Below are 13,731 nucleotides of genomic sequence, written 5' to 3'. Positions count from 1 at the left end.
GAATTAAAATGTGAAATATCATCTTGTACCTTTTTTAGGTATAACCGTAATAGAGACTCCGGAGTTTGATACTCACCATTTACTTGAAAATTTACAATCTGAGAATCATTGTATGCTATGAGTTCCATTATGCCAACTTTTCGGACCAATGCCAATCCTGCAATTAAGGATTCATACCCAACTTGATTGTTTGAAATGGAAAAATCAAATTTAATGAAAATTTCAATAACCATGTCTTTCCCCTTAGTGAGAATAATATCGGCGCCTCCATTTTTCACATTCGAAGCTCCATCTACATGAAGCTCCTATCTCGAAAAATCAGTAGCCGAATAAGTCATTTCAGCTAAAAAATCAACCATTGCTTTGGCCTTAATGGCAGAGCGTGGCTCATATTGAATATCAAATTGTGATAATTTAATCATCAAACTTACTATCTGCCCTGCCAAATCTAGCTTTTGCAAGACTTTTTTTAATTAGTTGGTCGATTTGAACAATTATTAGGTGACTTTGAAAATATTGTCTTAACCAACACGTCGATGTTAGAAATGCAAAAGCTAGATTTTCTAGTTTTGTGTATCTTAATTTTGGTCCTTGAAGAACCTTGCTGATGAAATACACATGTGGTTGATGCTTACTTTTATCCTCTAATACTAAAGCCAAAGCCACATAATAAGTTACTGACAAATATAAGTATAATGGTTTCCCATGTTTTTCGGCTTTGCTAGGACAGGAAGGGATGACAATAAATTTTTAAAATGTTTAAAAGCATTTTCACACTCCTCTATTCATGCAAAGTCTATTTCATTTTTCATTAAATTGAAAAAAGACTTTGCTTTTTCAGCAGAAGCATCCAAAAACTTGGATAAAGCCGCTAATCGACCTATAAAACTCTGGACCTTCTTGAGATTTTGAGGGCTTGCCATATCTAAAATAGCTTGATACTTCTCAAGGTTGGATTTATTACCTCTTTGGGTAACCATAAAACCCATAAATTTTCCTCCCAAGATACCAAATGCACACTTAGCGAGATTCAATTTCATCCCATGTAGTCAGAGGCTCATGAAAATATCACGCAGATAAGTGATTAAATCGACATCTATTTTAGTTTTTATCAACATGTTGTCGTTATAAACTTCTATGTTCTTCCTAATTTGGTGCATGAACACCTTGGCCAACAATCTTTGATCAGTAGCCTTTGCATTTTTTAAACCAAAAGGCATTATAGTATAACAATAAATTTCTTCTAGCATAATAAAATCAGTTTTATCTTCATCTGGTTGATTCATTGATATTTGATTATAACCACTATATGCATCCAAAAAACTTAAAATCTGATAACCCGATGTTGAATCGATCATATTATCTATGTTTGTTAAAGGAAAACCACCCTTGGGGTAGACCTTATTTAAATCAGTATAATCCACACACATTCACATTTTTTATTAGCCTTCTTTACCATCACAATATTAGATAATGATGTCAAGTAAGTGAGTTCTCTAATAAACCCAGCATCCAGTAATCCTTGAACTTGCTTTTTGACCTTGTCAGCACGGTCTTGCAACATCTTTTGACGTCTTTGTAAGATCGGCTTAAACGTGAGATCAATCGCAAGCTGATGGGACATGAATACGGGATTGATTCCCGGTATATCGGATGGTTCCCAAGTAAATAAATTTCATTACCTCGTAGAAAATCCTAGAGTCCCAACTTCAAGGGGATAAGGTAGGTCCTTATTTATCATAGTGTATTTCTTTACATTTTTTTCAATCTAGAATTTTTTCGTATTACCATTAGGCTTTGGCCTTGATTTTTTCTGAACCCGGGAATTCAAGTTCACCAGAAATACTCCTGTAGAGTTTTTGGCCTTATCCCTCAAAATCAAGCTTGCTTTATTACACCTGACAGTGGCTATCCAATCTCTGCAGATTGTAGCCGCACAAACTTCAGTGGTCAAATACTTTATACAAAATTTTGTCAAGATGAATGCACAAAGAACATTGAGCATTTTTCTTTCGAGGATCACATTGTAAGCTGTGGAATCCTTTAAAATAACAAACTCAGCTTTCTTCATCCAAACATTGATTGCTTCTCCCAGAGTAAAAAGGAGGTCTACCGCATCATCGGGCTTGATGAAATGATCTCCTAAACCCACCCCACCGAGAAGATGTGGTTCAGGTGCCGCTCCGTTAAACCCAATGCATCAAAAGCATTTTTGAAAATCAAATTTGAATCTATCCCTATTTCAACCAGGTTCCTTGATGATTCCATTTCCCAACTTAGCAGTGATCACACTATAAGATTCTCGCCATTTTGTGGTGATTTCTTTCCATTTTGTGGCAGTTTCAAACCGCATAAAATGAATTATGGTAGTTTTTAAAATTTCCAAAATTGGAGGTGTCACGAGATTATTTGTGGCAATTTTATAAAATCGTCAAGCCGTTATTTAGTAGTGGTTCTTTGGCAGTTTTGTGGAAAATTTGAGTTAATGGATTTCGGCAGTTTTTGACATTTTTTGTGGCGGTTTAAAATCCCCACAAAATTTATATTCAAATTAAAAAAAAGGGGCCACGAATTGAACAACGTCAAATCACTACCAGACTACAAGTTAATATCCAAGAATAAAGGATGAATTAAAAAAATAAAAAAAGAAAAGAAATAAAAAAACAAAATAAAATAAAATAAGATCTAAGTTAGTGATTTAACCGAACGTATGTTGTCAATTTAAATTAATCCCCGACAACGACACAAAAAACTTGATGAGCCAAAAATTAATGTACTCGGTTATTGGCAAGTGCATCAAATTATTCAAGTAATACTACTGTGAGTAGATATCATTCCCATGAGGATTAATGGATTGAGGTAAGCAACGTCTAATTAAATCTCTAATTAGATCAATCAGACCTTGACAAGAGAATTATGGATGTTAAACAAAAGAAAGAACAGATAAGAGAAAATTGATTTTATTTTGATTATTGGGCGAGAGAAGGCTTAGAGAGTTAAGTAATCAATGAATGAGAATGTTGAAGGTTTTGGAGATGTTTAATTATTAGGAGGAATAATGCTCGTGCTTTTTTACTTTAACTCATGCAAAAATCTTTTCACAGCAAATTATTTATAATCAAATTTTAATTTCTTGGTAACTTAATTTCTCTTAACTTAATTAATCGCCAATTCCTTGGTCAAGTAATTAAGAGAAGGGGTGAATAACGATTTCGATTTTAAGCCACACAATATTCAAGAACTATTCCTAGCTGAATTATATGTCATGTATTCAAAGACTAATTCTAAATAATTGAAGATTATGAGATGAGTTTCAAGCTAATTTCAAAATTAATTTTTTGAAGTAATAACAGAATCCAAGATAGAATTAGAATATTTTTCAACAATTCTAACCATTAGTGATGAAGAGAAAAACTCAATCTTAAAAAATAGAAAAACATGAATTAAAATAAAGAAAATACTCACATTATAAATCTATAAATCAAACAGAGTTCTTAACCTTCAACAATGGAAGTTTAGTTACTCATAATAATGAAGAAAACTAAAGAGATGAGAAAGATGCATGTATGTGGCTTCGTGGATGCTCTCTCTTGTGAACTTTGTTCACTTATTTATATGCTAAGTTCTATCTAAAATTCAAATTCAAAAACAAACTCTTATCTTATCTTATCTTTAGGAATGATAAGATAGCTACCTACTTAAATTTAAATCAAATCTCAAAGCAATAGTTCAAATCTAATCTAGAAATAAATTCTAACAACCAAATCTTATCTTTAAAAAAGGAGTTAATATTAACTAATCAATTGAATCTTAAATTTTCGGTTGAGATTAGAGCTTTATAGGAGTGCATATTGAAATTGGACCTTGACAAGTATTGTATCCCTGGGAGTTTGGAGTTTGAGGCACTGGGGCCACTTCTTGAATTTGGGCTTGGCCTAAAATGGCCTCCAGGGACGAGGGCCACTGGGCGTCGATGATGGTACTGATGGTTGGCCGCTTGACTTGGTGTTTTGGGTGCCCAGTCTTGGTGTCTTGGGTCCTAGTTAGGCCTTTCTTGGATTGTACTTATATTTTCCTGTTAAAAATATTTTAATTCTTGATTACTTTGAGAATAAAAACTCCTAAAAACACAATAATACTAAAATAACTCTAAATACTTTATTAGTTTTAAAATTCCACTTGAAAACATAAGAATTTTGATCAAAATCTAAGAAAACAAATTAAAAATAAACCTAAAAACTACTAAAACGAACAAACTCTTTTTCTGATTTAAAAAATTATTGCGTGTAGATAAAGGAGACAACACATTGACGTAGAAGCTTGATGGTGGCAATGATGAGAACATGAATGGCAGTAGCAGTGACCATACTCTCTCTCTGATCTCATACGTTACAGCGAGCTAGATGGTGACAATGGAAAAGTGATGAATGTGGTGGCGGCAAGTAGATCTAGAGTTTCAGATCTCACACTTTTTTTGTTCTAAATTGTTTTGAAAAAGTTTTTGTTTGGAGTGAAATTTGTTTAGGTTTAATTAGAGTAAGATAGAGTCTATATTTGTTTGGACAATTGGGTTTAGGAATTTACACTAGTATTAATCAATGAGAATTTTATATTTTTCTATAAATAAAATACGTTATCGAGGTTTTCTAAAACTTTCACACAAAAAATCCCATAAATAAGCAGAAATCTTATAGTGTGACTAAAGGCTCATCATCATCAGATGTGGCGTGCTGAAAGTCTTCTGAATTAAATTGAACATTTGAAAAATTTTGCACCCTTAACACTTTGGAACTTGCAATTTTAATGTCCTTCTTAAATGCATTCCTGGATTTTGTTAATTCATTCTTTTGTACTACCACGTTTATTACTACTTGAGCAATGATGTATTGGTATTCACTGGGTTTAGTATTTCTAGGGTTCCTACCTTCCTGGTCTTTATCATCACTGTGCCGTCAAGACGGCCTAATGTGTTGAACAATCTCGAAAAGATTTTCATCTTAAATAGCATCTTCCAAAGTATCATTCAGATCTATATAGTCTTCTGTTTTATGACCGTAGGACTTGTGAATTGTGATAAGTATAGTATTGTGATTTGTTCAAGGAAGCCCTTGGTCATATTTGTCTTGCCTTGGGAAGTATGCCCGTATGTGAAGGATATACGTGAAAAAATTCCTTACGCGAAGAACTAATAACTTCAAAGTAGTTTGACTCGAGCTCTCGACCTTATTAGGTGAGGAGGCTAGATTATTTCGTTTCGTCGAAATTTCTCTAAAAACATCCTCATTTCTTGTGTATTCCAGAGCAATATGATGAATTTCTTCCATAGATTTGACATTTTTAGAAGTTAGATGCCTTGTAAAACCTCCTTCAAGTAATCCAGCAATGAGACAAAGACACACAATCTTGAGAGTTCGTGTGTTAACTCCAAGAGCGCTTTATTAAAGTGATTTAGGTAATCTTAGATGCTTTTTTCAGATCTTTTCTCCACAGCAAGTAATGAGATAAGATGCTTGGCTTGAGTTCGTCTTGTGGTGAAATGAGCAAGAAACTTTATTTTGATATCATGAAACGAGGAGATAGAGCCAGAAGGTAAAGTATTAAACCATGTCATTGTTGGCCCAGATAAAATAACCGAAAATGCCTTACATCTTATAGAATTCCTTACACCTTCTAAGTTCATTCGCACCTCAAAGGCATCAATGTGTTCTTCAAGATCGAGATCGCTGAGATTGCGAACGTTCTTCAAGTCTACGCTCTAATTCTTGCATCTTATGATGCATTTCCTGCATCGTATGAACGTAATCTGCCGGTCCCAAGCCGATGAAGTGCCGAGCTTTCGTGTTGTGGTCTTGATGCTGCCCAAAGCCTGAAGAAACTTGATGTTCATCCGTTGTATTGGGATCAGTTATGTTCCATCCTCGTGAAGCATTTTCTTATGAGGCATGTTTGGGCTGATGGTTGATTGTATTTTGTGATCAGCTATGGTGCTAAGCGTCTCGAGGTCCCTACAGGCAGTACCAAATGTTCCTACCATTGGTTGGTTATGAGCTTATAAGTTTTCGAGATCCTGATGTAAGCTGTGCGGACACCAGGCGGGGAGGGCAACCTGCAAAGGCACTCTAAAACTTAAGTCAATTGTGCACTTAGAATAATTGTAGTGATGAAATGTGTCTTACCTTAAGGTTCCATTTTTCCTGTATTATACTGCTACTTTGAGACCATTAGGCATTTACGACCTTGAGTATACGTTTTGGTATTGCGATTTATCAGATTTTTAAGTTACAACTCCAGTTATTTCTCTAATATGCTTTACCCTTGTGTCATATTTGTAACGTATGAAGAATATTTAATTGGATTCTCAGTATACTATTCTTATCCAAAACACAGTGTTATATTTTTTATTATTATTAAACAAAGAAAAAAAGTTTAATAATTAGCAAAATTTATTAATTTTTGCCAATACTTTTAGTTATTAGTCAAATTTTTTTTAGTTTAGCAATTTAATAATATATTTTTAGTCTATATTTTTAAATATTAATAATTTTTTACTCAACTCTTATTTTTCTATTTGATTTTGATTTCCATAGTGCCAGAATGCACACATTTGATTTAATTATGAATTCTTGCATTTATTTTTGTTTTGTAATTTTATTATTTAATTATATTAAGTGTACACTAAAATTAATTATTAATATAAAATATATATTAAATATAAAATATAAATTAAAAATAAATAATTTTAATAATTAATTTTAGTATATAAATAATATTTTTTAAAAAATACTTTAACAAATTAACATTCACCAAAAAGAAAAAATGAAGTGTCTGGAGCCCAATTTGAAGTAACAATCACGCCATTACTTTCGGCTTTTAATCCTTTTAAACCCCCACTACTTCACCCTTATGTAATTATGTTCCTCCACTATCCCCCACGTCTCATGCATTATTAACGTTCTTTGAGTAAAATGGGTCACTTTTCATGCTTCGTTGTTCTAGCTCTCTCATTTCTCACTCCCTCCTCGGCAGTTCATCAACACTCTAATCTGGTTGTACAAGATATAGACAGGTATACTTAATTTCTAATAAGCCGTAAACTTATATTCTTCACTTCATATATATATGCACCTATGTATATGCCTCTAAATTTCATTTTGGACGGAAAATACCCGTTTAAAAATATACGTTAATGAACTGTTTGAATCAATGTTTTATTTTCTTAATTTTTTTCAGAAGAATTCTATTTTATAAATAAAAAGACGAATAAAATTTTTTTTATTATATTTACTTTTTCTTTTCTGACAGCTTCTTCAAAATAGAAAATAATGAAAATAGAATATGGGTTTTAAACCAAAATAGACCCTAAGTGATTTTTTTATTTTTGGTGCCTTAGTTAAACAATTTTAAAATTTTAATATATTTAAGTAAATATGTCTAAATATATTAATTTTACAATATTTTCAATAAAAGAAACTTAAATTTTAAAATAGAGAAAGTATGTAATTACATAAACTTTTACTTATTATTATGCCAAGTTTCTAGCTCAATCTCAAGCCCTTCTATCCTTGCCTCCAAAATGAACCTCACAAACACATTCTATCCAAAATTAAGCCAGTTTTGTGTTTGATAATTATTTCGGTATCTTCCGAAAATTAATAGGTAAATTATCCTCTCTCGTATATACTATAGCATAGTAATCCTAATTATACATGTATTGAACACATAAAATAATTTGTTTTATATATTTTAATTTATTTGAATATAAAATAGCATATTTAAATTAAATTCTAGATAATTAGCTTATTGTATTATTTTTATTTTCGTATTACTATAAAACTATTTAAATATTTTCATACATTAAGTTTAATTTTTTATCCAAATTTAAATTGGTTAAATGTGATCATTTCATATGTTAAAAATGTGCAAAAAAAATCTATTATCCAATAATAATATACATAAAAAAGGTAATTTATCCTCTATTTTTCGGAAGTTATCCAAACAATTGTCTTTGTTTTTCTCTTTCTCCACTCTCCCTCTCTTTTTTGCATACCTCTACTTTATGTAGGTTTAAAAAAAAATATCCTTGAAGTTTTTAATGACCAAAAAAAATTTCTACTTATTGAACTCTTATATTTTTATACATTACATGAAGTTTAATTAGGAGGAAGAATAATGATGACTAAAAAAGAATTATTTTTATGTACAATTAATTAGCATAAAAGAATTTTCAAACTGATATCTAATCATATATAAATATGTAGATAAAAATAACTACTTACATAAATTTTTTCTTTAAATAGTCATTTAAACTCATTAATATAATCGATTAGTATAAGAGTAACAAAAATGCTATGAATGTTAAAATTTTCCTTGAATCCTTGATCATTAAATCAATTATTATCAATTATTATGTATTTATATATGTGTTATTTAATTTATTTTTAATATATAAAAAATATTAAAAGTCATTAAAATTATTGTTTTTGGCTTAGTATTTTTGTTTTTTAATAAAAATGAAGATATTCGAATCCGTTTAGATAAGTACGAAAAGACTATGTTATTTGAGTTATAACTCATTAGAGTTTTTTGACTATCAGTTAATCATTAATAATTAAAAATATAGAATAAAGTACGTTATTCAATTGTTAAATTAAAATAATTAGACTAAAGAAATTAAATAGATATTTAAATAATGAACAAAACAAATACATTTTGATTGCCTATAATTTGTTGGAAAAGTAATTCAAGGTCAAATGAAACTATTAAAAAATGGAATTAGAATCTTCTAAAGTTTGAATTTTATTTTAGAGAGTATTAATTTTATAGACGAGACTAAAAGTATAGATGAAAGAGAAATTATTCAAAAGTAGAAGATCACACTTTATTTTTTAAAATGAAATTCAAATTATAGAGAATCTAAATCCTAAGAAATGTATGTCTCAATTCAGTTTTGTTTTATAACCTCATTGCAGAGGCATGAATGGGTCAAGAAGAAACTTGGGTTACTTTTCATGTGGAACTGGTAATCCCATTGACGACTGCTGGCGTTGTGATCCAAACTGGGAAAACAACCGTCAAAGACTCGCAGATTGCGCCATCGGGTTCGGCAAGGACGCAAACGGAGGAAGAAACGGCCAAATCTATGTAGTAACGGACTCCGGCGACGACGACCCTGTGAACCCAAAACCAGGAACACTAAGACACGCAGTTATTCAAGACGAGCCACTATGGATCATTTTCAAGAGAGACATGGTGATCAATCTGAAACAAGAGCTTGTTATGAATTCCTTCAAGACTATTGACGGAAGAGGTGCTAGTGTTCACATTGCCAATGGTGGATGCATCACCATACATCATGTGAGTAACATCATCATTCATGGTATTCACATCCATGATTGTGTGCCAACTGGGCATGGGTACATAAGAGACTCTCCAAGCCATTATGGGTGGTGGACGGTGTCGGACGGCGACGGAGTTTCCATCTTTGGTTCGAAACATGTGTGGATTGATCATTGCTCGCTGTCTAACTGCCATGATGGTCTCATTGATGCCATCCATGGATCGACGGCTATTACCATATCCAACAATTACATGACGCATCATAACAAGGTGATGCTGCTGGGTCATAGTGACGAGTACACTCAAGACAAGGACATGCAGGTCACAATAGCCTATAATCATTTTGGAGAAGGCCTCGTTCAAAGGATGCCAAGGTCGGTACCGCTACCCTTTTTTTTATTTATTTAAATTAACATTCAGTTTTATTTATGTAAAATTAATGATTAAAAATTATTGGTTAAATTTATTAGATTATCTAATAATTTTTAATTATTATTTTTATAGGAAGATAATTGCATGTTAATGTTTACTTTTTTTGTATTAATTATTATAAGGTGAAAATTTTTGTACATTCGTTTTTATATGAAATTAATAATTAAAATTAATTAAATAATTTAATATATTTGATTAAATTATATTTTTAATTGTGAATTTCACATGAAGATACAAGTGTTTACCTATTAGTACTCTTATTATAACAGTATACGTAAATCCAAAGTTGTATTCATCTTCCATATGTGATCTTCTTAACCANTATATATATAATAGATAATTAAAAAATGTATAAATTCTAAATCTCCACCTTAAATAAATTAAAGGATAAAATATATTTTTCATCCCCAAAGTTTGGCAAAAGTTTTAAAAATATCTCTAAGTTTTATTTTGTTTCAATTTTGTCACAGAAGTTTTTGATTTGCATCAAATATATTCTAGGAGGCTAAATTTTTGAAAAATTTAAGACTAATATAACAATAATGCATGAAGTTATGTTTGATTTGCTTGTGTTTTGGGGTTTTTCTTATGAAATTGTTGTTGAATCGATTTTAAATTTTTTGAAAAATTAGCTGTCAGGAGTATATTTGATGCAAATCGAAAACTTCTGGTACAAAATTGAAACAAAATAAAATTTAGAGGTATTTTTAAAACTTTTATCAAACTTTAAGAACAAAAAATATACTTTACCCTAAATTAAATGACTAATTAAAATAGGATCACTGTTTATCTACTCTTACAATCTTTGGATTTAATAAGGGTATATAACAGTGTCTATATATAAAAAAATGGTAATAAGGGTACATTAGTCAATTTGTGATAAAAATATGCAGGTAGTATTGATAGCTCAATACCTTTAAATAACTTTATATAAGATTGAAGATATGCAATGAAACGTATACATGTCTTTATATATAGGTTGTTACGTACTTTTCAAAGAAAAAATATATATAGAATCATTATTATGATGTTGGTGTAACATATGGTTAATTAAATATAATGATGTTGCAGGTGCAGACATGGGTATTTTCACGTGGTTAATAATGCCTATACTCACTGGGAAATGTACGCTATTGGCGGGAGTGCTAACCCAACCATTATAAGCCAAGGGAACAGGTTTCTGGCACCGGATAACAGGTTCAGCAAGGAGGTGACGAAGCACGAGATTGCGGCACAGAAGGAATGGAAGAACTGGAACTGGAGATCTGAGGGGGACATGTTCTTGAATGGAGCATTCTTCCGAGAATCTGGTGAAGGTGCTCTTTATACCTATGCTAGGGCATTGAGTCTCAGTGCAAGGCCATCTTCTTTGGTTGAATCAATGACCACCACTGCTGGTGCACTCAACTGTAAGAAGGGTAACCGTTGCTGATTAATCCCTAAATGGTTGCTTGTTACTTTTGTTGCAAAATCGAACATGCTGGGCAAAAATAGTGCGAACAAAAACTTATCCAACAATGGGCATGCAATTGCATTTTATAAGTTTAGTATTATATTATTTAGTCAGCTTAAAATTATCACCATAGCAAGGTATATATAATACGTTACTCCAATTCTTGAAACGGCCTCTTATAGAATTTAATAATGACTTAATGAGTCACACATATAACTACGTGGTCTTTAACTCGTCCTGTTGTCCACATAAATTAAACACGACTATGACAAAAGTCTCATCTTAAAAGTACAAATTGGTTCTAACTTATCATAAGGTATATTTGCTCTCAGAAAAAAAAATGCATTAACCTCTCATGAAGACTTAATAAGCATACAAAAAATTGGATAATTGAAATGAAGATTGTTGCTTTTCAGAGTTTGAGAAAATATATACGGTCTGTTTGGGAATGATGGTAGAGAAGGCAACGGTGAAAAGGAGTGCCAAATTAGAGAGGAAATGACACATTAGTTCACTCTTCACTTATCTCTTTTATTTTATTAATTAACTACACTCGATTCCATCATCTGAAAAATCTTAAAAATAGCCTTTGAGTTTGACATTCCTTTAAATCAAACTTGCTATCCTGACTCGTCGGGGGAACAAAAGGTCCGTATTTATAAGGCTTGTAATTATCTTAGCAGAGTATACTTGCTTAGTCTATGTTTTCATGACTAAAATATTGCCACTGCAGCAGTGCTTATGAGTTATGAGAGAGAAGGAAAATATCTGTCAAATTATAAGTAAATGACAAAAACACGTTATGAAATTATTAATTTAAAAATTATTTAATATTTGAGCTGCTTTTTGCCTTAATACAGTTAACGGTGTAAATTACTTGGTACAAATTGTCAACTGGTAACTTATCTTGAAAATTGTTATCCAAAACAGAATGGTACCTCGGCTAACTACTATTTTTTGGGTGTTAACAAAATTGTCAAAAACACTAAAACAAAGGCTACTCTGTGATGTGTGAGGTGTTGCTACTATTTTTCAGGTCTGAGAAGGTACATATTCAACCAAACCTTATAATATACAAACGGAATCAATAAATAAATTTGGCTTGATTCACGACTCGGAACTTAGGATATGCAATAAAACATTTTAACACAAGCCAAATACTTAACCAAGAATCATACAGGAATTCAAAACTCCATAAACCAATGAGATATCACACATCAGGGATGCAATTTTCCTCCTCAAGGGCTTTCCTCTTTGTTAAGTTGTTGATTAGTAACTAGTTATTCTGTTGCAGAGCCTCTGCTTCGGCCTTTGCCATGGGATCAATTTCGTCTTCTTTTTCTCCTTCCCGCTCTTCGGCAGCTTTTTTCCTGCGCAGGTCTTCTGCTGCCTGATTTGCAGCTCGACTCTCTGCCTCAAGACGACGCATCTCTTCTTCTTGTTGTTGCCGCTCAAACCAGGTGTCAGCATCAGCCCAAACTGAAATTCAAAATGCAGAGTCATCACAGATCAAGAAATTGGATCAGGAATGCTACCACAATGATATGCAAAGAGGGTTCAAACAATTTCTGCCTATCTACAGCTTTAAAGTTCAGAATGCCACAAATTAAATGTTTATCTACTTAAGGATTGTGTATATTTGTGCATAATACACTACCAAACTCAACATAAATTCAAAGAATTGTGTAAACACATCTCTCACTTTGTCACTTCTTTCTTGATTCAACGTGATTCGTATTGAAAAAGTGTATATTTCACCATTGATTCCTTCCTATATGTTATTCTCTCTCTACATCATTCGGAATGGTCTCCAATCCATCGATAACTTTGCAAACAAGGGTCATGACTTAAAACATACTGATAAAAACACAATGGTGAATATGGTAAGGTGAAACCTGATGCATCCATATTAGGGTTATCTTTCCTCCATACCCACCCTTAACCCCTTCTTATTTGTAAGCATTAATTACTAGAGAGGCACACCTAAAATCATGGCTTGTAATAACATGTTAATCAAATAGGAAACTAAAAAAAATCTACAAATGAGAAATCTTATTCAAAGAGGTCTTGACAAAATACAGGTTTACTAAACTTGAGAGTTGAAAATCAGCAATCAATACCAAGTCATAACGTTTACCCTATTCCTCCCCCCTCCTCCTCCTCCTCCTCCTCCTCCTCCTCCTCGTTCCTCCTCTTTCTTGCACTAAATCCATCATGCCAATGCACATCCAAACCCGTACCTAGCTAAACTCCATCAATTGCCACCACCAAAAGCAATTCAGTTCAGATCAGACACGTTTAATATTAGCATCACTTTCCAAGCCACATTTTAAATTTTCAATGATCCAATCTTAGCAGGTTCCACTAACAGCAACACATCCATGAAGGACCAACCTATTGTTATCTAGCCAACCAGCATAAAATCATCAACCTCTTTAGTCACCCGTATTTTCCAATAAAAAAAATGTACATTTGTTCCAAACCCCGATTATTTTTACAATTAAAAAGAA

At 32.0% G+C, this 13,731-nt stretch overlaps 2 protein-coding genes across 5 annotated transcripts in view; one reads left to right on the top strand and one right to left on the bottom strand.

The window, feature by feature from the left end:
• The first annotated feature begins 6,918 nt into the window (after window positions 1–6,918).
• Window positions 6,919–11,321, top strand: LOC107494890 (pectate lyase-like). Its single transcript, XM_016115929.3, has 3 exons — window positions 6,919–7,066; window positions 8,970–9,710; window positions 10,840–11,321. Exons 1-3 carry the CDS (start codon window positions 6,966–6,968, stop codon window positions 11,198–11,200), a joined length of 1,203 nt encoding a protein of 400 aa, XP_015971415.1. The 5' UTR covers window positions 6,919–6,965; the 3' UTR covers window positions 11,201–11,321.
• Window positions 11,322–12,108: 787 nt separating this feature from the next.
• LOC107494881 (uncharacterized) overlaps window positions 12,109–13,731 on the bottom strand; it is an 8,226-nt gene continuing 6,603 nt past the window's right edge. For all 4 annotated transcript variants that reach the window (XM_016115919.3, XM_052251336.1, XM_016115918.3 and 1 more), the window contains one exon: window positions 12,109–12,700. In XM_016115919.3, coding sequence (XP_015971405.1) covers window positions 12,498–12,700 — 203 coding nt within the window. In that variant the 3' untranslated portion in view covers window positions 12,109–12,497. The remainder of the gene's footprint in view (window positions 12,701–13,731) is intronic.

This window comes from Arachis duranensis, chromosome 6, assembly GCF_000817695.3.
Source record: "Arachis duranensis cultivar V14167 chromosome 6, aradu.V14167.gnm2.J7QH, whole genome shotgun sequence".
Taxonomy (NCBI): domain Eukaryota; kingdom Viridiplantae; phylum Streptophyta; class Magnoliopsida; order Fabales; family Fabaceae; genus Arachis; species Arachis duranensis.
Note: the sequence above shows the minus strand (reverse complement) of the source record. Positions and strands in the feature narration are given on the sequence as shown.